Consider the following 25,772-nt stretch of genomic DNA (forward strand, 5'->3'; position numbering starts at 1 on the left):
CAGTTGCACTTCATTCCCAATAGGGAAATTTGTTTATTTTTCTTTCAAAATAAAGATAAAATATTTGAAACAATTTATTCCATTGTCTTTTGTAGTTTTACCAAAAAAATCAAAATCAAAATCGAAAATCGGGTTTACAGGAAAAAAAATTGGGATTTTATTTTTGTCCAAAATCGCCCAGCCCTAAGAGCAGGTACTGGAGATATAGGAGAGGAATGTTGCCCCCCTCTTGTCTGGTGCAAGACTAGCAGCTCAACTGGATCTTCGTCGCTGGACTTTGGGTTTCATGAAGCTCCAGATATTGTGTTGTTGAAAGGTCTGGATTGCAGGAAGCTCAGGACTCTTCTCCTGCAAAGCCATGTTGATGTTGCGGATGCGGTGTGCTGCTCAGCAATATCTTGCTGAAACATGCAAAGCCTTCCCCCGAAAGAGGTGTTGTCTGGATGGGAGCAAATGTGGTCTTAAAACCTTTGTGTGCTTCTCGGCATTGATGGAGCCTTTCCAGATGTGGAAGCTGCCCGAGCCATACACACTAATGGAATGATAAGAGAGTAAATAAAATGTAAATAAATACAGAATGCAATGATATTCACATCTCACACATCTATATTTTATTCCCAGTAGAACGTTGGATTCAGAGCAAACAGATGGGATTCTGTTATGTTTTTTTTCTCACACACATCAGCGATGAGGGCGACAGTCTAGATCTCACCACGTCCCATTTGCATCACAAGCATTTTTTTTCACAATGGTGCGCCTGTTCATGAATGACGACTCTTTCTTCCTTTATAAACTCAATTTAAATCATCAAGGACATGTTGACGATTGGTGTAAAAATAAAATCAAGAGTTAAATGCAAACGGTAAAGTACTAAACTGAAAGTGTTAGGAAGACTTACAGGGAGAAAGCCGTGCTTGTGCACGCACCAGGATTCCTGAAGCCTGCTGGTTTGTTCGGAGGCGGTTTGGTGAACTTCAGTCGTGCCTCCGTGTTCTTCTCAGACAGATGTTTTCTCCTGGAACTCTTCCAAACAAACTGTTTGTTCAGTCTCCCTGTAATTGTGCTGTCATGGACTTTAACATGCGCATCGAAGCCTGTAGACTCTGAAATATAGCGCTTTGTTTTTATTTTCTATTTCTCAGAGCATTTCACAGTCTGACCTTCAGATAAATTTGCTGGGAGTCCACTACTGGGAGACGACTGTATTCAATGTTTTCCACTTGTGAATGATCTGTCTGAATGGGGAACATTGAACTCTAAATCATTTGAAATATTCCATATTCACATAAAGCAATAATTGCTTCTCTGTGCTCATTGCACATGTCTTTCCTTCTTGGTGTTGTGTTATGGTGACACAAAGAAATATTTTCTATTATCAGGCTCAGAGGTTCTCCCATAGGTGTGGAGGTTAAATTACTTTTATGACACAAATATTCTCTCTTGTTGGATATCTCGCTCTGCCACTCGCTGTTCTCTTCCTTCATTTTTCCATCATTATTTTCTTCTCCTCTTCCAGGTTGTTCTCTGTTGCTCTGTGAGCTGGTTTTGTTACTGTTCAGTAAAAAAAACGACAACACCAAACTCCTTGGTGTCACTGCTATTCACACCTGAAGGTTGGAGAGCAGAAATCTGGGGAAAACTGGGCATTTTTATACGTCTGAGAAGCAGCCGACAGGTCATGAGCAGCAGCTGGCTGAAACTCTCACATCCTGCAGGAGGCAGGGAGGGGGCTCTTAGTATTGCCCATTGCACAAGTTTGCGTGGTGTGCACGTACTCCGCAGTATAAAGCCTATTATTGCGTGGGAGTGTGCGCTCGCGTGGACGTATTTGGCCGCTGAGAGAGAGAGAGAGAGAGAGAGAGAGAGAGAGAGAGAGAGAGAGAGAGAGAAAAAGAGAGAAAGAGAGAGAGAGAGATCCTCCTTGGGGACTGGCACGCGCCTCCAGTGCGCACCTGTGCGTGTGTGGGAGAACATCGTGGCAGTATCAGGGACATTTTCCTGCGGGGGTCGCACGCACCGGGTTCCCGTGGGTGACTCGCAAAAGACGGACGATTGGGATATCCACCAGGAGACGCGCGTGCCAACACGCACCGGGCAGGTTTCGGCGTGGACGGAGTCTTTTTGAGTGTCCACGCACAGATACCGCGTCTCCCACTCCCACCGACCCCCCGCTGACACTGTCACCGTGGAGAGTCCCGCTCCCGTGGATCACCCGCGGTCACTCCGACACACGCGCCCCCTCACTGGAGCATGCGGTCCGTGACGGACTGTGTCGGTATTTCCAGGCGGGTCTGACCGAGGACGGGGTTCGGCTCGGTGCGGCTCAGCTCGACTCCACCATGTCGGTGGGGAGTCAGTGAAAGACACCTAAACGAAGAGAAGAGAGGGCGAGCGTGACACCGACCCCACTCCCAGTCCCCCCCTCCAATTCTCCATCATGACCTGTGGGATTCCAGCGGGGCGCGACATGATCCTGATTAACGTCCTCTCTCTGCTGCTTCTGCTGGGTGAGTACGCGCCGTCCTGGCACCAGAGCGCAAGAGCGCACCGCGGGGCCAGAGCGCACCGCGGGGCCAGAGCGCACCACGGGGCCAGAGGGGCCAGAGCGCACCCAGAGCGCACCGCGGGGGCCAGAGCGCCCCGCGGGGCCAGAGGGGCCAGAGCGCACCCAGAGCGCACCGCGGGGGCCAGAGCGCACCAGAGCGCACCGCGGGGCCAGAGGGGCCAGAGCGCACCGCAGGGGCCAGAGCGCACCGCGGGGCCAGAGGGGCCAGAGCGCACCGCGGGGCCAGAGCGCACCGCGGGGCCAGAGCGCACCGCGGTGCTCACGTGGACACGTTCCGTCCAGGTGAACCGCTGGGTCCCCGCAGGGACCAGTCAAACCTAGAAAACTCTTCCTTCCTCTCCCGTGTTTACCTGCGCGCTTCTCTGCGCTTTGGGTTTACTTCTTTGTATTTCTGTGATAATACGAGCCGGAATTCTTCGGCAGAAACAAAGTCTTATCTGATTTGACCTGATCTTCTGTTGCGATGAAGCTAATCCCGAGTTTCACGGTGTTGAGTGGATTATCTTATTCTGTGACTGTGCCGCATATTTTCTTCTTCTTTTTTTTTTTAATCAACTTGTCTCGTGAAAGAGGGCTCTGTGCGGGGAGCAGGTGTCTGAACTCCGGGGTGTTTCGTTCCAGGTCGTTGAGCGGCTCGTCCAGCAGAGGGCGCTCATTGCCCTGCTGACCTACCAAAGAGCTGATAGATTGTGATCGAAGACAACGTGAGCAGCAAAGCTGATCAGAAAATAATGACGTGGACGTTAACAAGTGTGGAAAGTGCTTAATATATAGAAAATATAAGCATAAACTGCCTCTTATTAAACAGTTGCACCTGTTGCTGCACAGGTGAACCCAGGGAGCACCTGCACACCTTAGTCTAAATCTGGACTGAAAACCAGTTCTCCAAGGTGTCAGTAGAAGGCCACGGGACTGTTTTTTTATTGGTTCATGAAGACATTTAACCTTTTCTATCTGTGGGGTCAAAGGCTTATAACCTGATCCCATCGACCATCCTGCAGGTTGTTGTGGTCTTTGTCAACTGTCGCTTGTTTCCCTGTCCAGCTTGTGAGGAGTAACGATGATTTCAACATCATTTAATTTCTGTTAGGTGGGTAATGATGAATAACAATAAGGAGTGTTGAGTGCTCCAGGGCATAAAATCCTAAATCCATCTCGCCGGACTCCACCTGTTCTCTGATCTGAGAGGTGGTAGTGCACTTTGATGGATGGTGTCTGATCAGAGAGGTGCGTGTCATCCTGATCAGAGTGGTGCTCAGGTCATTTGTAGACAAACTGTTCTTTTTGACATCTATTAAAACCTGACAAAAGCTTTCCTGGTCACAAAAGTATCAGGACCGCCACTGAAAGAACGATAAACACAGCAGGATGTGATATTATTGCATCATTTTTAATCTGTGTGGGGGAAGGGGGGTAGTGGATATTACAGTTAAACATTCACCTCATTTATGTTATGGACCATGACAGTGGACAGATTTGCTGACTGTAAAGCAGTGGCGTAGGCAGAAATATTGTTTTGGGTGGGCCAGGACAAAAATGGGTGGGCCATATTGTCCCAGAAAAAGTGGTATTATAAAAACTTTTAAGCAGAAAACATGACAAACAGACAGATTTGATTTAACACATTGCACCTGCTTGCAGTTTGGTTGGCCCTGTAGCTTTGAAATTGGTCCAGTGAAACGGAGTGGGGCTCGCCTGGTGCTTTTCACATGCCTGACGCAGGTGCTTCCAGTCCACAAAACCCTCTCTCGCAAGTGGGCCGTCAGCTCCGCTGGGGAAATGTCTGCACATTTTACAGAAAATCGCGTCCTTGTTTAAACTGTATTCCAACCAAGAAAACTCTCCATAGCACTTTGATGAGAAGCATCTTGATTTTCCATTCTTGACTGTGCTTGGAAATACACCCAAACTCGGCTGTGGAGGTTGTTCATCAATTGCGGATAGATCGAGGGGTACCCCAGGTTGACTGAGAGAGTGCTGGTGCCGGCGAGCCAGCGGCAGGGCTAACCTCCTCCGGGGCTGAGTGTGAAGAAGTGGGCTGGGTGGACTCAGTCCGAGGCACTGGCAGTGGCGTGTCTTCTTCAAATTTTTTTTTTTTTTAAATAACCAATCAATGAACTGAAATCACCTTTTACGCAGAGAGGGTTGGTTCTGTGCCTCCTGGAGTCCACTACCCCTTCCTTGGTTTTCCTGGTGTTGGGGGTTGGGTTTTTTTATGTCACACTTGCTTTAAGCGCTTTAAAACCAGCCTCTCAAAACATTTAGGTGTTAGGGTGATGGGTCGACAGGCCACTGACGGTGGTGGACAGTGAGGGATGGTGTTCTGTGACAGGGAGAGGTTGTAAATGTCAGTAAACACAGAAAACAGTTTCAGTACAGGCACAGAGAATGTTTCCAGGTACTTGGTCAGGAACAGCAACGTTCCTTTGATTCACCTAACTCGCGAACCTGAACTCAGGAACCTGAACACACGAACCTTCACTGCGATTGCGTTATTTTCTTTACAAATATTAACATGAGGGCATTTTCACTAAAATCCTCAGAGACGCTCCCGGAGGAATGGACTGCCTCGTCAAGGATGTATCCTTTGTCCTATAGTTGTTGACTGTCACATGCAACGACTGCAGGCTTTTAATACAATAGTGGAGTTGAATCCATTGTTGCCCCATGCAGAAATGTAGCAGTGTCAGATATTCAGATGTCTTCTTTACCTTCAAATTGTACGTACTTGAAGCATGAACAAGCTGTGGCTTTCTTTCAGGCGTCTGCAAAGTGAAGCCACAGTTAATCTGCAATGACAGTCAAACTGGATTTGGAGATGGTCTACCTGAAACTGACAATGGAGGAAAAAAGAGCCTCAGTCAACAAATTTAAAGTTGGAGACAAAATGACTTGAAGAAAAAACACAAACTTGAAGCACTTTTCTTTTAATCACTTGTTTTCCTGTAAGTTTCCTGGACGCTCAGCAACACCCCCAATGCTGCATCGTTGTTGCCTCCTTCCTCAACCTATGATAAGGCATCTTATTTCACGCGATATATTGGTGGAGCAAACCCACCAGCAGTTGAGTTTCTTTTTTGAAAGAGAGAGTAGTGGTGAGTGAGTGCGACATAAGAGAGGAGAAATTCTGTAGAGAAGAGAATCAACCAACCAAACTTGTCATTCGGTGGAGTGGAATAACCCTGTACAATGACTGTTTGAGACTTAAAGGAGCATGAGGCTCCTTTTAAGAAATTAGACTCTCTAGCGCCACCCTTCACCACGACGGCCGTCGGGGGTACTGCAGCCAACAGTGAAGCCGGCACGGGAGAACGGGGAGAACAGCGTCATGTGACGTCACATCCGCAGCCCAGCGCGGGAAATTTGGGCCCGAATCTGAGCCGAGGAGGACCCGTGGGAAGTGGACACGGGGGCTGGAAGCAGAGTGCGCGCATGGGACAGAGGGGGGCGTGGGCGGGACTTAAAATGAAGGCATCTGATTGGTTCTTTCCCCCCTGCCAAGTCCTGACCAATCTGTGCCATTCGGTGCGCAAAAAACAGATTGGCCAGAGTTTTTACAGGATTAAAGCTGTCAGAGAGGTCAGATTTTTTTCTTTCCTTTTTCTGAACACATGATTCACTGGCTACTCTCAGGGTGGAAGGACCATTTCACCCAGTATAACAATAAATGTTTTTGAATACAATCACAGACTATACCTTTAAATAAAATTACTGCTGCATCAATTAATTTCCCTTCAGGGATAAATAAAGTATTTTTGAATTGAATTTATTCATGGACAAGGGAACCGTATTTGAGTCTGACTGTCTTTCATAGTGACTGATGTCACAATATTCTGGGCCATGTGCTATCTGTCCTAAAGAAATCACACTGTTTTTTGTACTTTATTTATTTAATGGCAAACTGAATTTTTTTTTTTAAGTTCCTGAGGGCTATATAATTTCAAATTGTGAAAAAAGTGAGCCAAAAATGTTGAGCGTCTCAGTTTTTCCGGAATTGTGCCTCCCTGGTGCCATGTTGCCAACGGGTGGAACAAGCAGGCCCAGAAGCCCACGGTAGTGCACCAATCCTAGTTCAATTACTACAATTTTGGCATTTTATTTTATTATAAATTGGTCAATACACTCTAATTTCTCATATCATCACTGAAACAACATTTTGAATTGAGTAAAGTTAAATGAGTATGAATAGAAATCCAATCCAGGGAGACCATTGAGCTGACCCTCAATCACGGAAACCTTCAGTCCCCCAGGGCTTCTCTGCTTCAGCTGGGGCACAGCGGATGAGCTCTGGAGCTCTCGGCAGAGGTTCCCCTGTTTCATGTGTTGTTTCAGTGGCAACATCAGAAACGATCTACCCCTGCGGCCCCTATGGTTTCGCCACAGTGGAGGTTCAGGCAAAGTCAGTCATCCTACCTGGAGGGTGGATGGGATGGAGGAGCTAGAACCCAGGCGTGATGAAGACCCAGGGGACTGCCAGGCTGTGATTGTTTGAACAGAACAGTGTTTAGTTTTCTGCTGCTTAGCTAAGCCTTATCCTCCGACTCTTTCAGACCAACCCACAACCAGGCACAGTGGTCTGTTCGTAAAATGAATAACGTATGCGCTTTAAAATATGAATAACTATACTGACCACTAGGGTCTGGATCAAGACAGCAGAGGAACCATTGGTCTGGGTCCAGACCCTTGTGGTCAGTAGAAGAACTGCAGGTCTGGGTCCAGACCCTAGTGGTCAGTAGAAGAACTGCAGGTCTGGGTCCAGACCCTAGTGGTCAGTAGAAGAACTGCAGCTTTGGATCCAGACCCTTGTGGTCAGTAGAGGAACTGCAGGTCTGGATCCAGACTCTAGTGGTCAGTAGAGGAACTGCAGGTCTGGATCCAGACCCTTGTGGTCAGTAGAGGAACTGCAGCTTTGGATCCAGACAGTGGAGGAACAGGGGGTTTGAATCATGGTTCTCGTGGTCATTGGGGGAACTGCAAATTTAGAAGATGGGATGTTTGCTACATGTTACTGGCTGGACAGTTAATAGTTGACTTACAGCATCTCTTGTTGCAGCTCACTCTACTCAAGCCTATTGCACCAAGTAGATATTTCCTTCCTTGTTAATGATGAGGTGTAACCAATTGCGTATAATCTGAAAATTAAGAACATGAATCGTCAGTTTTAAAAGGCATGGACAGAGGTACAGTAATCCCTCGCTTTAACATGGTTCACCTTTCACGGTCTCGCTGCTTCACGGATTTGCATTATGCATTGTGTTCTGCATTCTGATTGGCTAAATACATTCCCCGCTTCTTCACTTTGTGTGTGTCAATAACCTTACGGTTTAATATGAACTGTACATGTACATATCCGTAAAACAGCTTGCCAAATTTTGCAAATTTTCTCCAAAAGCCATAATGTCGACAAAACGTTCCGCACCATTTCTCCCAGTCAAATCCAATTACTCGGGTCGCGGTGGGGCGGTGCTGATCTCCGCAATTTGAAGCCTTGTATAATAATTGTAAAAAAAAAAAGGTTACTACTTCACGGATTTCACCTGTCACCGGTTCTTTTTGGAACGAAACCCCGGCAAAAAACGATGGATTACTGTAAACGGGGGGAAGGCAACAAAGCATTAAAAACGGAAATCCCTTAGTTTCAACCCTCGGCCTGTCTGCACAGTGTTGCTGTGGAAGCCTTTCCTGTTTGCATAATAGCCTTGTCTAATGCTGGGGCTTTATTGTTAAAGTGGGGCTACGAAGGACTCAAATGCAGGAGACTGAAAGGCGGGCGGAGTAAACAAATGTCATTTCTTTAACAAAAAAAACTGTCTTTTATTCAAAAGAAACAAAACGTACCCCAGGGACAGAAGGGTGAACATGAAGCAGGAAAACAGACAGGTAAAGGAAGGAGGAAAGACTAAATATGTATTCAGGTGCTGATGAGACACAGGTGTGAGCAGTCAGGAGAGATGAGAACAAAGGAAGTCAAAGGTGAACTTCACACATAGACTTTGAAATGATATCAGGAAGTAAAGCAGATCAGCTAACATGAGACGCGAGAAATGCAGTCAAAGCAACGTGAAACTACCCTTTTATTATTGTCAGTCATCTTAAAGCAGCACTATGTAACTTTTCCACCTTAATCTAATATTTCCAGAGTTATTGTGATGGTACATCAACTTCCAACAGGTTTAATGAACCTCTGTCATGGCCTGAGGGGTCTGTATCGCCTTCACTGGCACTATGTAACTTTGAGGTGGATGGTAGGAACCCTTCCACACTACTGATAAAGCACTACCGTTTTTGTCCAAAGGAGCTGCCAAACTCAACAAGAGCTGAAAGCAACATTGTGCTGCTTTAAAGGGGAATGTTTCCTTTTCTTCCACAGTTAATTAAGGTTCCTGCTGCCTGTTGAGTTCTCCTCAGTGTTTCAAGGTGCTGGCAGAACGACAGGGGTCAATCAATTGTTGTGTGGTTAGGTTTTCGGTTTTTGCCTGAAGTGCAAAGAAAAGCAATGAGGTGGAGAATTGCTGCTATTTTTTTATTTCTGGAACAATTTTGCATCCCAGTGTGTGTTTGTAGGTGCTGTGGGCTGCATGTTTTAAAACAAACAAAAACTGTTTTAAGGTTTTGGGCCTGAAGCTGGAAGTATGTGTGGAATAAAAAAAAGCCGCAGTGAGAGAAATAAATCTGATTTCTTATATGTCCTGAGTTTTGCCTCTCAGGCCTTGTTAGCGATTGCAGGATACCTGCAGAGATGATTGAGGGCCAACCGCGGACAACCACCACCTACATTAAAGTAAAAAAATAGCAAAAAGATTCAGTAATTACTAATAGGTCCTGGACCCCAGACATGTTTTGCCTTTCAGTATTTATGTTTCCCTGTACAAGCTTTCTCTTCCATCAACACGAATGCTCCATACCTTCAGAGATGCAGGATTTAACCCAAGGGCAGATAACCAGTTCTTCTTCAGTCGGGAGGACACAGTATCCATGGTTTCCAAAAGAAATACAAATTTCAATTATTGGGTGTTCTTTTTCAAAGAAAGTCTGACTGTGTTTTCAAACATTGGAAGGAGGAACTGATCTGATCCAAATTCCACAGGAGTGTTTATTGTACAGAATACGTGAGCTCATGGGTCTTACACTGACTAGTCCTTAGGTGATAAACACCAACTGTACCCAGATGCAATGAAGAAACAGCAACCACATGGCTAGCATGTAAACATCTATACTATAGGTAGAGAGGGCGTTGTTTAGACTATGCCCAGGAGTGCACACAAGCCGGGACTCCAGGGCTAGTCTACTGCATGTTTTAGATGTTTCCCTGTCTTCAACACACCTGATTCTAATCACTGGTCGTCATCAACATGTCATCAAGGTTTACACAACTCTGTTGGTGACACAGCCGTGTCTATCAGGGTTGTGTTGAGGCAGGGAAACATCTAAAACGTGCAGTAGACTGGCCCTCGAGTCCCGGCTTGTGTGCACCCCTGACTATGCCGCTCCTGTGGTTGGCTGGTCTTGGATGCTCGTCCCTTCGTCCAATCCGCTGCCACCACATCGCATTGCCATGGCCCAATCCGGCACCAGCCTTTCTTAAAAGAGAAGAAACTACAACCCCCAGGCTTCTATCCTGGTCTTTAGATGTACTTTGTTTCCAAATACTTGGGGCACCAAGTGCAACTAGAGTAAGAACTTATTGGCTACATTTGTGATATTAAATGAAGATGGCGGGTACACTAATGAGTGCAGAAAGAATTTGAATAATATTCAGACATGAATATAATATTTGACCTGAAAAATAAAATCTACTGAGCAATAACAAGATAACAAACCAAAGACAATGGATGGCATGAAAAGTTAAAAAGACATGAAGTGTTAAGAATGTTCACCCTAACAGAGGACAAGGCGGAATTTTAAACAGAGATGTCCGATCAGGATTTTGAGGCCCGATCACCAAAAGCAGTATTTGCCGATCCCTATATTGCCGATCACAGTGTGAAATCCATAAATTCATCAATATTGTTGTCTCATGTACACAACACTGACATTGTATTATTAGGTATCATAATTAGGAGATAAGAAAGTATCATGAATTGACTGTTTTATTGCAGGCTAAGGGAATGAGGAATATTTCCCCACTCTAGAGACTCTTACAGACGACTTAGACTACCTTACTAGCTTAAACTTTCTTGTGGTAATAAATATGTACCACATGTTCACCAACACAGACAACAGTAGACATTTCACTCTGTTAGAGTTGATAAAAGTTGTAAACTATAAACCTTAGTTTTCCTGTGGAAAACGGAATTAAATCTTAAAATAAAAAATGAGTTATGAATTATTAAGCTTTGTGAAAGCTTTAGCGGTAGCATCCGCCGTGTGTGATGAAACTCTTGTGAGTGAAGCAAAACTCTTCACACTAGAGCTCCAAATGTCACTCGTGAAGCTGACTGACACGACTGTCGTCCTGCGTGAGGCTTTGGACTGTATATAGTCTGGTATAACTCCGGCGGACATTCATCAGTGAAATATAACGACTCGTCAGCACGTACCGCGGATCCAAGCTGCTAACGACGCGTTTAAACCCGATGTCTTCTACAACAAAAAGCAACTGATGATCAAGGCACATGAACCCTTACCTTATGATATAGTTCTTTATTTTTCTAGCTGTTGTTGCTGTCGTTTATCTGTCTCTGTTACGTTCAGCTGAGTTAGTGCCGTTGCTGCACGCTCCTTTTTATGTCTCTGCCTTATCGACAGCCAACTTTGAAAACTCAATATACTCCTTGATGTGAGAAACTTTCAAATGTCTTATCAGCATTGTGGTGTTGAAATTCTTTTGTAACATTCCTCCTTGGAGTATCTCCTTTGTACACAACTTGCAAACTGCAAATTTGTTGTCCTTTTCGGACATTGTAAAACTCCCATACCAGCGACGCCATTTTCAGTGTTGATGCTTTGTAGAGTCCGCCACCCCCCTTAGGAGACCTGGATCTGAGATGTGGGAACGCACGCGAGGGCGGCAGTTTGTTGTTGTAAACGTCAGCGGATGGACCTGTTGTTTTTTTTTTTTTTGTTTTTTTTTTTTTAACCTTGTCTGCACACATATTAATGATTGATACCATGACGGTAGAAACCAAAAGTATATATATATGTGCATTATTACTATATTTAATATATATACATATATATACGCACACATATGCGTACACATACATAAATATACACATACAAACCCAGTGTTTTTTTTTTTTTTTTTTTTTTGGGGGGGGGGGGGGGGGTGACGACATCCACTGCCAATCCAGGAAGCAGGAACACACAGAGACACACGTCAAGCACTGGAAATCTGCAACAAAAAACCACAAACAAAGCACGAAACCGGCACGGAGCCAACCAAAACAATAACAGCAATCGACCTAAATCTTGAGATCTGATCGTCGCAGTCTGAGCTAAGCTATCGCTACCGCTACCTAAACCCAAAAACTAGAGAGCCAGCATGCAGGTGAACAAGCCAGTGTGTATGTCTATGTGTGTGTTTGTGTATGTATATGATCATGCGTGTGTGTGTGTGTGTGTATATGCTTGTGACTAAGTGACTATATGTGTGTGTGTGTGTGTGTGTGTGTGTGTGTGTGTGTGTGTGTGTGTGTGTGTGTGTGTGTGTGTGTGTGTGTGTGTGTGTGTGTGTGTGTGTGTGTGTGTGTGTAATAAACCAAACAAAGCTCCACCTGAAGTGTATCTATAGTGGGGGAGGTGGGGGAGCAACCCCGCCACCCGCCACCCGCGAGACCAGAGGCCGACACGGAAGAGCCCGGAACCCAGGCCACCGGCAACCCCACAGAGGGGAGAAGCAGGAGGGAGGCAACCCACCGCCTGCGAGGCCCCCCCCCCCGGCGGCGGCCGAGGGGGCCCGCGGGCGGGGCCCCCACGGCGCGGGAAGAAGCAGCCAGGGATCCCGCGGCGGCGGACCGCGACCCAGGCAATCCCCGGCCACCCGGTCCGGGCCGGACACGCGGCCAGGATGGACCTGCTTTGAACTATTATTTTGAGAACTCCGATCAAAACTGATAGGGGCATTATCGGCCGATCCCGATCAGTTGCCGATCATTCGGTACATCCCTAATTTTAAATGAGCTTTGGTCTAGAAGAGACAGCCGTGTTTCTGGATAGTTAAAATATGTCTTCTTCTTTGTACGACAGAGCTTTAACCTGCATCTGTGCAAGATACGACCAGCTGTATTTGTGAGTCCATGCAGCGACGTTATTACAGAATCATGTTTGTTTTTTAGTACTGAGGGAATGATGATCGTTCGCATCCACTATTGATCTTCAGGCTCGTCCCTTAGGACTCAGAGATTTCACCAGATTCTACGAATGTTTTGCTGATAATTTGTACTGCAAATGAAGAGATTTTCAGCGTTCTCCCAATTTCACACTGTGGAGCATAATCTTGTTATTCAGACACAACCCGTGACCAAAGGGGTTGCATGTTTCAGCAGGAATCTTCAACTAGAAAACAAAATTAACCCACTGATATCTGGGCAAGTCTTTCCTTTGTCTCAAAGCTATATGTCCCGATGAAAGCTTCGGTGTGGTTTCACGAATGGCAAATGAAATGTTTACTTTTTACCATTTTATATGTTTTAAATAATAACAGAAATACAACTATTCTGTTTTGGCTTTGTACTCTTAAAGTGGCTCTCTGGTGTTTCAGGTTGTGTGGGTGTTTCTGCACCATCTTCTGCATTGCACCGTCTTCTGACTCCTAACGGCCTTCATGGCGGTTGCTTCCTCAGACGCTGACTTTTACTAAAAAGAAAACAGAATTATTCCAACTTTATGGACGACTGCAGTTTATGACTGCAGTTGTCCTGGTAACTAGAGATGCACTGCTCATGATTTTGAGGGCCGGTCACCGATCACAAAAATCAGTATCTGCTGATCGGTTGCCGATCGATCGGTGCATCTCTACTGGTAACCAGTCATGTCTTACATAAAACAACCAGGTGAACCAAACAGACTACAGAAACGTAGCTAATCATGGTAGTATTATTATTAATATTATTATTTTTACCCACCATGGTGGGTCATATTTGGAAGGTGGCAGCCACTGATTTCCAACTCTGTTGTTGATATAATCACTTTTTTAGGGAGTTGTTGTGTTCTTTGAACTATTTGGACACTTCTAGATATGAATTTGAAACAACAACAGAACCAGGGCAAAACTCTGTGGCTGGTAGTGTGAAGATGCTTCACACAATAATAAACCTCCAGGGATTCTGTTTCACTTACTTTTCCAGCCCTTCGTTGGCTATTTCACATTCCTTGAGACAGATTGTTCCCATCAAATTAACTAATTCCAATATCAAACATAAAATGGTAAAATGTCCACAGTTCAGCATTTGAAGTGTTTTTTGTATGTTGCTTTTATATCCACTTTGTAGAATGTCAGTTTTATTTCACAAGTTTTCTTTGGAACTAGTGCTTCAACAGTGTGGACAATAAAACTTTGCCCCTCCATGCCAGCATGTGCACACCTCTGTTGCTCTGTCTGGTCGGTTGACAGCTAAACACTCGCGTTACGGCCGGCAGTCTTTTAATTATTTCGTCCCTGTGGTGCCCAGTTAATTGGATTGCTCCAACGTGTTATAGTCTCTGCAGTAATGACAGATGTTTAATTGCCTGGTGAAGGCCACTTTCAGACATAAGTTGCTTCTGACTGCGGTATCAGTGCAGTCAGGGTCCAGGCGTACTGTGGATGTTTCAACTGCACAGCGTGTGCTGCCAGCAGCTCCCGGCGTTTGCTAACCTTTAGGTCTTTAATCAGTAAAAACAGCCACAGAAAAATATTCAATTCTCACCAAATAACAGCTACAATGGGAAGCAGCTGCATCCAGCCGGCTGTCAGACGTGTAGAATCAAGAAGAACGAACCCAAAGGAGATTCAAGAGCTGCAAAGCTGAAAGAGCTTTGGTTGGACAGTGACAGAAAGCAACAGAGTTTAAAACGGTTCAGGTGTGTGACTGTTTTCTGATTGGTTTAACTCCTGGAAGAATGCCGATGGGCAGAGCTAAGGACTCATGGATGTTGCCATCTACTGGTTGCTGGTCAGAGAAATGCATTTTTTAACGTATCAACGTGCTATCAAAGGTGCATTTTCAACATTTCCTGTAAATTTCCTCAACACCTCAAATCCGTCATATTCATGAACTTGGACAGCATGACGAACATTGATGACAAGGACCGCAGCGGGACAACTCACCTGCTGTAACAGTGTCAATTTAGTGTGTTTTACCCCACTGTGCAAAAGTCACGGGTAGTCTTGTTGTTTTTGTCAAATTTTTAATGTTTGTCCATATTTTTAGCCTCTCTGTTAACATACAAACGGGGGATACAGAAAGAGAAGTGGTAGACCTGTTAATCAGATGGCTGATTACTGGCCAGATTTATCAGGAAGATGCTGCTCCTCTACATCCAGAGGAGCCAGATTAGTTGGTTTTGGTGGAAACCTCTTGGAGGTGTTTAAGTCATCACCAGCTGAGAGGAGGAATCGAGGCAGACCAAGGAGACGGTGTGGGTCATACAGCCTTGGTGGCCTAGAAACACCTCGGAGGTTGCTGTTGAGAGGGAGGTCTGGGCCTCTCTCCTCAGCCGGCTGTGCCCGTGACTCAGTCTTGGATAAGTCGAAGCAACCTTAGAACCAAGCAGGGACTGAACTCTTTTTTAGGAGATTGCGCCATACAGACAGTTGACAGGACGATACGTAGGACTCTGTTCAGGTTTAAGAGAGACAACAATCCTGGATTTGAATCTTACAGGATTAATTTCTATTGGAGCGATGCAGCGCTGCACAGCGCTGTGCAGCGCTGTGCAGCGCTGTGCAGCGCGACGCGGCGCGCTGTTTTGAGCTGAACATTTGTCGGACGCCCTGCTCCTATTTTCTTCCTGTCGCTCGCGTTGAAAGCCGGTTGAAAGCGCTGTAGGAAACGGTCATGGATGAGGAATGGCTGATCCAGTTAGTTGAAATTAGAAGTTATCTCTATGATTCCTCCTCATTTCACTACAAAAACCTCAATAAAGTGGCAGCTGCTGGAGGGAGATCACCAGGGAACTGGAAGTTTCACAACTTATTATCTAAAGCTTGTGTCTTTTTCATTTACCTTAATGTGATAGCCAGTCTCTGCTTAGCGAGAGACTGACCAATGGGAGTCTTCGTCTCGTCCGTTGAACTCGCTGAGCTGCGCGGATTCCAGCCAATCAGCACGTCACGAGGTGCTGCCACTTTAGGAGCGCACGGGCGGGTAGTGCGGTGAGTAAAAGGCGAGTTTCAGCTGTCAATCAAAATAACGTGGGGGCCCATAACGCTTTCAGTGTGGACAGAGAACATCCGATGCCACACAGTGCGACACGATAGTCGGACGCTCGCATGCAGTTAGGACACGGTGTAACAGAGGCTGCAAAATAATTATGAAAGCCATTAGGACTTTGATAAAATGACAAGCCTGGGGTGCCTAAGACTTTCTCTCTTTCTGTAAATGGATGTTAATAGTTGTGGATGAGGGAAGTGTAGTAAAAAGCTGTCAGGATCAGCTAATGATGCTGTTGCCAAATACTTTTTACCATTTTCCAGTAAGTGAGGCTTTGGCACGATAATCTCTGAAATTGATTGCTGTTTTTTTTGTTGTTGCCAGTTTTAGATGGAGCATAAAAGTGTGAGACTTGACAGCTCTGATTTTCTGCAGGCCCAGCAGCGTGTTGGGACTTGTTCATAAATTGTCCTCTGTTAAGTTTTGAGAAAAAGATGAATATGTTCATTACATATCTGGGCCGGGAAAAAAACAAGCCATGGTCGGCCAAGTTTCCCTCACAACCAAAAACACCTTTCTTTGGAAGCATCTTGGGAATAACAAGCAAAAACGTTTGGTAAGAAGTACTAGCAGATCCACCAGGATAGAAAAAGAGACAAACAAACGTGGTAAAGCTCAGTGTACCATGCCAGTGGTAAAGCTCTTGTTCTTGTAGATGTGCTACTTTCGGAGAATTTGACTGTACAATTAAAATTCAGCTTCCATGATGTCATAAAGCAGTGGTCCCCAACCCCCGGGCCCCGGCCTGATACCGGGCCGTGGGTCATCTGGTACCGGGCCGCACAGGGAGAAAAAATCATTTCTGTAGTGGATGGATGACTCTCAAACTGATGTTTCACGATGGTTTTATTCCTTGGATGTACATTAAATACACTGCAAACACACCGTAAGAGCTATAAAGGAATACAATAAAATAGAGTTAGTCTTTCTACATTCATATAAGTTTCATTTAACTTAAATACAGACCGACGCAGCTGCTGCTCGCTCGGTAATAACAGCTACAGGCTGATTTATGGTTCCGCGTTACACCTACGCAGGGCCTACGGCGTATGGTGTGCGTCGCCGCACAACCTACGCCGTAGGCTACGCCGTCGATTTAACGCGGAACCATAAATCAGGCCTACCGCTAACCACAATACATGAGTAACCATGACAACCAAACTCAATATGTACATAAATACGGCATAACATTTGCAAAGAAAACCAATCCTTATCAGAAGGTGGTTTTTGTGTCAGTTGGGCACCACTTTAGCATTCCCAACACTAGTTTAGTCTTTCAGACAAACTTTCTACTGCACTTAAACTTTTACCGTTAAAGTCCGAAGCACCGGATGTTTACAAGGTATCGGCGAGACACCTTCAAAATAAAAGCACTAAATATCGGTCTCCTTAATAAATAAAATAAAAGCCTGGCTTTAGATAACCTTAATGAGACATAAAAACATAAAAACACATTTATAGAAATACTCATATTAAAGGTAATTTACAATTTCCATTATTTTATTTTATTTTTTCGAAAATTACGTTTTATTATTATTCATTATTATTATAACTATAGAGAAAATACGACAGTTTTTAATGCTGATCTTGTCATTTTATTTAGTTTTTATCAACTACACCTTTAGATTGGGCCGTGAAAATATTGTCAGACATTAAACCGGTTCGCGGTTCAGAAAAGGTTGGAGACCACTGTCATAAAGAGTTGGAAAATGTTTAGGGAAACTAAAACCTCACCAGCAGGAAGTCTTCTCAACACCCTGAGCAGTTAAATACTACAACATACAGGAGAGCTTTGAGCCTCTGGTCATGTCTAAGATGAGAATTCATCAAAAGCATTGTCACTTTCAACATTATTCCAACAGCGCAACCGCGAGCAGGAAAGCCTGAGTCTTCCTCAGGCCTTTGCAGACTTTATGCTGTTTGAAAGGAAGACGAAAGGCTCAGAGTACATCTCCAATTCACATCCCTCCCAGAAATATGTGCTGCAGAGTTACACAAATGCATCAAAGAGTTTACTCCATGAAACAGGAGCGTCTCATCAAAGCTGGGACAAGGATCAGTGAGGCCGTCTCAGGTGTCCGGCGCGGAGGAAACATGAATGATCCGTTATCTGTTCAGACTCCAGTTCATCATCATTCCATTTACGCACCGCTCTATCAGACAGCAGACCGAATGTTCCTATGAAAACACAACAGATATTTGACAGAATTCATGACCTCATTCAGAAAAATGTTTTTTTTTTTTTTTTTTTTTTTATGGAAACCAACTCATGTAGCTGTCAAAGGAAATTATATAGCAGATACAATTTCAAAGGAAGCAACTAAAAGCACAATTATTGATCTGGTTGTTACTGCCAGTGGGACAGAAATCCAAAGTATCATCAAGCAGGAACCGAAGGGGATATGGCAGAAAACAAAGTGAGGAGGAGAGCAGGGGGGGTTCAAAGAAAAGTCTGAAAAATGGGAGGAAACGCAAGAGACGAGAGATGACCGTGACTCAGATTTGGACCCAGTGAACCAGACTTCAGAGCAAGAAGAAACGATACAAGAACATGTGAGGATTGAGAAAAGGAATAAGCATGGGAAGGTAAGTAGTGGAATGACAAACTCTAAGAACAGTTTCCTACTTTATACAACATGAAATACATTGTTAAATATAAACTAATAGACTCATTAAGCATTTGCAGTCCTGCAAGATGGTGATACCTACAGACTAAACACTTCAGCAAAAGCTAACTGCAGTCACTCGTCTGCAAATCTGGAATTCAGTTGATGAGATTTGTGTGGCGGTGTGGTTTAGAGCTACTTCTCTATTTAAACACTTAAGGTTTGCTCTTGCTCATAAGAACCATTTACTGACATGCACCATGCATCATGAGAAGAGTAGCTCATGTTCAGAACGTTGGAAACAAAGTCATCGGATCATCCTTCAGTCTAAAGTTAAACCGTCAAGAAACAGATCGCTTAGTTCTGTAGGCCGCTGGACCACCGCATCAGGGTCTGGACCACCACCTCAGGGTCTGGGCCGCTGGACCATCGATTCAGGGTCTGGACCACTGCCTCACGGTCTGGACCGCTGGATCGCTGGATCTCCGCCTCAGTTTCTGGACCACCGCCTCAGGGTCTGGGCCACTGGACCACCAACTCAGGGTCTGGACCACCGCCTCAGGGTCTGGGCCACTGGACGACCACCTCAGGGTCTGGACCACCGCCTCAGGATCTGGACCGCTTGACCGCTGCCTTAGGGGCTGGGCTGTTGGACCACCGCCTCAGGGTTTGGACTACTGGACCACCACCTCAGGGTCTGGGCCGCTGGATCGCTGGACCACCCCCTCAGGGCAGAGTCCTGCACTGGGTCGGGTACCCGCGGGTCCCCGCAAAAACGGCTGATTTGCGGGTGGTTTTAAAAAAAATTTAAAAATAGCATGCTATTTTTTAAACCCAGATCAGAACCCGGGATTTTTTATTTTTTTTTATTTATTTTTTTTTTTAAAACCACCCGACCCAGTGCAGGACTCTGCCTCAGGGTCTGGGCGGCTGGACCACCGCCTCAGGGTCTGGACCACTGTCTCGGGGTCTGGACCGCTGGACCACCGCCTCGACTGCTGGACTGGCCTCAGGGTCTAGATCACTGCCTCAGGGTGTTGGCCGCTGGACTGCTGGCTTGGCTTCAGGGTCTGGACCACTGCACTGCCACAGAGGAAAATTACTTCCAAAGTTCCCCACAATACCCTCCCAGCGTAGGGATGCTGAGAACTACCTCCAGATGGGCGTTCTCACCAGAAATCCTAAATGGGCCTGGGCTGAAGCAGACCTGGAAAGAAAAACGATCCAGAATTCCTCGTGAGCACTGAGCAGCATGTTGCTGCCGCTGAATAAGCTTCAACCAGCTGTTATCTCCAAGGCTTCACTTACTCAGCCCGCCACGACCGTGGATGTGTAACGTTTGTGTTAGATCAAGATAATTGTGTTTTCGGCTTAAGCACGCCGCGTTTGTCTTTTGCTGTGACCTACATGTAGATCAGATTGCATTTTTCTGGAAAAATTAACGCAGACAACCAGTTGATTTCAGGCGATTCACGTGCATCTTTGCTGTGAAAGAGAGAGAGATGAACATAAACAATATTTAATAAATATTCTGCAAAATAAGCCAAAACAGAATTGTCATGTCGTTGTATATTAGAATAAATAACTCTGTCAGGAAGATGTATGATACGTTCTTTTATGTTTGTTCATTTTCTGCATAGATTCAGAATAGGCCTGTGTTGAAAAAAATCGATTCTCCGATTTTAAATCGATTCTCATATTAATTCCTAAAAATCGATTCATATGTCTAAAGATCGATTTAAAAAAAAAAAAAGAAAAAAAAAATATATATATATTTTTTTTTTCATCATTACATTACAACTTTTGGTACTTTTTTGTTTATGCCCAAAAAAGGAATATTTTGTTGGACAGGAGAATAACTGGTGCCATGTTTTTGCCTTTAAATATGTTTAAAGGTATGGAAACATTAAAGTTTTCAGTTATAATTGCATACATTGTCTATATTTCTTTGCTTTATATACTGTCTTGGGGTTACATTTGCATAAATGTTAAAAACCAAATTCTCATAAATGGGGAAAAAAATGAAAGTGATTTCCTCCGTCTCTGTTTCCTCCCTGGATCTGTTTGGTAATTCTGACCCACGATGTTTCTGTTTCAGTTCTATCAGCATTCTGGGAGCTGATTGGTCCTTACAGCATCATTAGCTGCAATACTTGCTGTTTAATCTCAATATAATACTAGTATTAATATGTTGCAGAACTAGACAGTCATATAATTCATGCAACAGCTGAAAAAACAGTTTTATTAACAGTAACCCAGATCAATATCGGATCGAATCGGATCGTGATAATCGATTCTGAATCTTAAGAATCGGAATCGAATCGATCCCCAGCCCTAATTCAGAATATTGAATATTGATTCACATGAAAATGTGGTAAATGTGTGTCTCTTTCAATTGCTGCCTTCTGGGGTGCTTTTGAGCAACAAACCTGGGGCAAAGCTGACAGTTTTTGCTGCAGAGCTGCTCGTGAACCCAGAACAGAGAACCTTCACCTCACCCGAGCCTTGTCCACAACCGTGAAGGGGGCTTTCCCTTCGAACCTTTGATTTTTTATGGTTTTCTTTCATGGATTGACTTTTTAAAAACATGTGTGTTGTGTGTCTGAATCGGGAGAGAGCTGCAGCTGCTGTGTTTTGCTGCAAACGACGTGATCCGATCCGATTGTGCACCATTTTGTTCTTTTGCTAATAAAAATCAATATTCAACTGTGATGACATCACAAGCTGTCGGCGTGGTCCCTCCCAGCTCTGACCCTGGTGTGGAGGCCGCAGGTGTGCGCGAGTGCATGTTCTGACCTCCTGCTGCATTTTCCTTTTGTTCTGCAGATGTGTTGGTGTGTGACCCGGAGCTGGATCCCCCCAGCTGGAGGGAGCCTCTGGACTGCGTCCGAGCCTCTGAACTGTGCAACCAGAACAGCCAGTGCAGCTCACGCTACCGGATCATGCGCCAATGCCTGTCCGGCGGGGACAAGGAGCGCAGCGCCATGCTGGCCTCCAAGGAGTGCCAAGGGGCGCTGGAGGTGCTGCAGGACTCGCCACTCTATGACTGCCGCTGCAAGAGAGGCATGAAGAAGGAGCTGCAGTGCCTTCAGAACTACTGGAGCATCCACATGGGCCTGAGCGAGGGTAAGCCTCCAACACAGCGTGGCTCCTGGAGTTTTTATTTTCAGCGTCTTGGCACAAGTTCTCATGTGCAGAGGTCGTATCGATTCTTGCGTGGGTGCACACTTGGTTTTTGTGCAAAGAAAGACAAAGTTTTTACTCATAAAAATGAAATTCTCCACATACGGTTCCAGATTTTGTGTAGCACTTACATATAAATGTCGTGTAAACCAGTAATTACTCAAGAGGTCACCCAATCAGAGGCCTCATATCCGTGCACTCAAGCTGCGCTTCCCCGGCTTGCATGAACAGGTTTTATAACCACACATGACACCATCAGGTTTTACAGCCTCCTACATCAGGTTTTACAGCCCCAGTTGGGCATAATATTAACTATAAACAGCATGCAATGATTTGCGGAACTCATAAACACATATTTTATTCACAATCCGACATATAAGAGCGCACCAAATGTTGAAAAAGTGGTAGCGGCTCTCAGAAGTAAAGATGGACAGAGGTTCAATGATAAAATGTCTTCAGAATAATGTACCTCAGAATGTATTTTAAATATTTGATCAGTACATATCATCAGAAGATACTAAGATTGAGAAGAAATCACTGGATGCACAGGACAATGGCAACAATTGATATACCTCAGTACCTATACCTATACCTATACCTATATACCTAGTGCTGGGCAGTATGACCAAAAATTTATATCACGGTATTTTTCAAAATTATATCGGTTTCACGGTATATCACAGTATTTTTTTTTTCATGCACAACTGGGTGTTAACCACATATTCTAATGATTTGGAAAGGAATTGCTGCAGTAAATTGGCTTAGAATGGCCTATTTTACTGTCACGAGGAGGAAATATTGTAGAAAAACTTTAATGTCCACACTAGTGTAAATACAGGTTTGCATGGCCTCACAAAATGATGCCGTTTACAATGAGGTGGCAGCACTTATGATTCTAATGAAGTGAGAGAATCAGTCAGACAACACTTAAAGACTTTAAGTGTTGTCTGACTGATCTTTTACAAAATTACAAGGTAGAAAATATTTATTGAACATAAAAAACTGAACATTTTTTAATTTCCCAGCATTATGTTGTTTTGGTTCCACCTCCTGGTGAATGTTAGGTAAAATTCTTATGTGGTTACTTTTTGGTTGGCCAACGATTTATGTTTGTGGTGCGCATCTGTTACGGGAGCGGGAGTCTATTTCCTTATATTACAACGGCGTTATTAATTGTTAGTTTTTTTCCCACTCATTCCACTGAACACCGAAAGTGTTTTTTTGCCATTTTCGGCCGAACAATTTCGGTTGCCGAACAATCAGTTCATCACTACTGCTAAACAGTCCCCTCACAAACAGTGTCCAATGGCACTACGTTCCGCCGCGCCGCGCGGCGTTCCCAACGTTGTGTACGCTACTGTACATGCTCACCGGTATTACGGTATATGAAAAATTCATATCATAAGAAAAATAAACACCGGTATCCGGTATGAACCGGTATACCACCCAGCATTACTCTCAGGTATATCAATACCTGCAACTACCGGCAATACCTGCCTTTGTTGCTGGGCCTCTCAGGCAGCATTCAAAAATTATTTTGTGATTAAAATAACTGCGTGAGCTCAGAAGTACTTCCAGAAAACTAGACTATGGTCAGAAAAGTGGAAATTTGAAATTCTTTTTTGGAAACCAAGGATGCCATGTCCTCTAAAGTAAAGAGCGGGGGGACCACCAGCTTGCTGTCACCTCTGCTGCTCGCACCTCTGACTGCATGTTTATGGACCGTTTGAAGAAGATGAGATCCTACTCCGCCCGGTTACAACCACCCTAACAAGAATTATTCTGCATTCATTCTGTTTTTATTAACATTTTACACAGTGGCCTGTTTCTTTTTTAGAGTCTGGGTTTTACAAGAAGGTGAAGATAAAGCAGTTTGAGACGGTTTCACCTTGGGTCCTGACGACTAATTCAGCTTAAAGAAGGTTGAGCTGTTTCCCTGTTGGACATTAAAATCTGCAGCTGGAGACATTTTTAAGCTTTGCAGCAAGGCGGAGAATTGTTCCTGATTCCTTCTTTATTTGTGCTGGATAACCTCCTCAGATGTCTGCTTCTGCAGATCTGACTCTGACGTCACTCCCATCTTTGATGAAACTAAAGAAAATCCCTAAAAAGCCTAAAAAACATGTACTTGTTCTCCTTTTGCAGACAGTGTGGACCCACAACGTAGCATTTTATTTGCTTAACTCTTTTTCCTTTGTTAATGAGTCCTGCAACACGTTCCAAATAAAAGGTTGAGACGGGGCAACTTAGGGAAGTAAAGAAACAACACTGCAAGCAGGTTTGTGATTGTAACGATGTTTCGGTGTATCTGAAAGCTTGAGCCTTGGAGGAGGTGGACAGAGGATTTCAACTATGTGAGAAAAATCAATGAAATAATAAAAACACCATTCTTCCAAGAAAAACTGAAATAATTTCTCCTTCTGCTGCGAGGAAATTAATTAATCCTTACAAGGAATCTGGAGGAATTTTTGCGTGTAAAGGAAAAGGAGCAAGTTTGAAGCTGATGGATCCATGTGAATGAGGGTTACCATGGAAACCTTTGTCAACTCTGCGATACAGACATACATATGCTAATGACACTTAAAACCTTTCAGTGGAAATGAGAATCATTTTGTCACATGGCTGGATGGACATCTCTGGGCTCGGAGGCTTCTGGGATGGCAGCATCGGTGCAGGAGAGGACAGGCAGATTCAAGGGTAGCTCAAGGTCACATCCTCCGAGGGGTGACCAAGCACTTTTCAGCAAGACGTTCTATAGCAAGATTCTGCACACCTTACAAAGACATGTCTGCTGAACCAGCCTGCACGCAGTCCGGACCTGGAGACCTCGCAGACAAGGTTAGACACCAAGCATGTGACGACAGCTGTTGCATGTCTGGACACGTGTTTGCAAGAAGAATGGGTCAAAAGAACAGAGTTTCATCCATGACTTCGAAGCGTCCGCAAAGAAATAAAAAAAAAAAAAGTGACTTGACTTTAATTAAATAGCTCACCATTTGTTAGGCGATGACTTACAACCGTTTCTTACTATAGTTTTTTTTGTATTTAAATGGACTACAGATGGTGATTTTAGTTATACTGCCGGAGCGCAGCAATGGATCAGCTGTTTGCATGAATCTAACACAACACACGAGGTTTTGCACAAGGCATTGTTCACATCCCACTGCTGGTCTCGCTCTCTGGCTGTGTGGGCGTCGGCACAGCAAACACACGCACGCAACACACATCCATGCACGTGACATGTTGGATGGCCTAGTTCGGGTCTCAGTAGCAGCAGAGCTCATTAAGAGTTTCTGTCTTTGTTTTCTGTTCCACTGAGGATGTCTCTGTGGTGGCAACACACACACACACACACACACACACACACACACACACACACACACACACACACACACACACACACACACACACACACACACACACACACACACACACACACACGTGTGCATGTAAATCAAAGTTGCAGCATACACAAACACACACACACGCACACACACACGCACACACACACACACACACACACACACACACACACACACACACACACACACGTGCATGTAAATCAAAGTTGCAGCATACACAAACACACACACTCATGACTTTGACACACACCAGCTTTTGTGACACGGAGTGCGTTTAAGTGCTTTTGTATTGTTGGACTCATGAGTGTATTGTGTGTGTGTGTGTGTATTTCAGCATGGCTATTTATTAGACTGGGTGATATGGACCAAAAGTCATATCTCGATATTTTTTAGCTGAATGGCGATACTCGATATATATCGATATTTTTTCTGTGCCATAATTGGGGTTTCCCCCAAAGCATTATAGCATAGCATCTCTGTTAGCATCTCTGTTAGCTTCATTTGTTTCTGAGGCAAACCCTTAAAAAACAGTTTTAATACAAAGCGTCGTGCCAAATGTCCCACAGGTTCCTTTATTAACAGAGGTCTGCACAATATCAAAATGTATGAAACAAATGAAATAAAAATAAACTGCCTGCATATATAGAATAAAAATGCTTCTTGAATAAAATAAAACAAATATCCCTTTCCTGCATAACAA

General features: G+C 44.5%; 1 protein-coding gene across 1 annotated transcript; it reads left to right on the forward strand.

Annotated features, from left to right (window-relative positions):
* The first annotated feature begins 1,969 nt into the window (after positions 1–1,969).
* LOC133454478 (GDNF family receptor alpha-2-like) lies at positions 1,970–23,627 on the forward strand. The gene is made up of 3 exons (XM_061733207.1): positions 1,970–2,507; positions 21,354–21,653; positions 23,548–23,627. Exons 1-3 carry the CDS (start codon positions 2,438–2,440, stop codon positions 23,625–23,627), a joined length of 450 nt encoding a protein of 149 aa, XP_061589191.1. The 5' UTR covers positions 1,970–2,437.
* The last annotated feature ends 2,145 nt before the right edge of the window (positions 23,628–25,772 follow it).

The sequence above is a fragment of the Cololabis saira genome, chromosome 11 (assembly GCF_033807715.1).
Source record: "Cololabis saira isolate AMF1-May2022 chromosome 11, fColSai1.1, whole genome shotgun sequence".
NCBI classification, from domain to species: domain Eukaryota; kingdom Metazoa; phylum Chordata; class Actinopteri; order Beloniformes; family Belonidae; genus Cololabis; species Cololabis saira.

Excerpts from the sequence above, each read along its gene's own strand:
- LOC133454478 (XM_061733207.1), top strand. The coding sequence starts at position 2,438 with ATGACCTGTGGGATTCCAGCGGGGCGCGACATGATCCTGATTAACGTC. Across the intron at positions 2,508-21,353 it reads CTCTCTGCTGCTTCTGCTGG|ATGTGTTGGTGTGTGACCCG; the intron begins GTGAGTACGCGC and ends TTTGTTCTGCAG. Across the intron at positions 21,654-23,547 it reads CCACATGGGCCTGAGCGAGG|AGTCTGGGTTTTACAAGAAG; the intron begins GTAAGCCTCCAA and ends TTTCTTTTTTAG.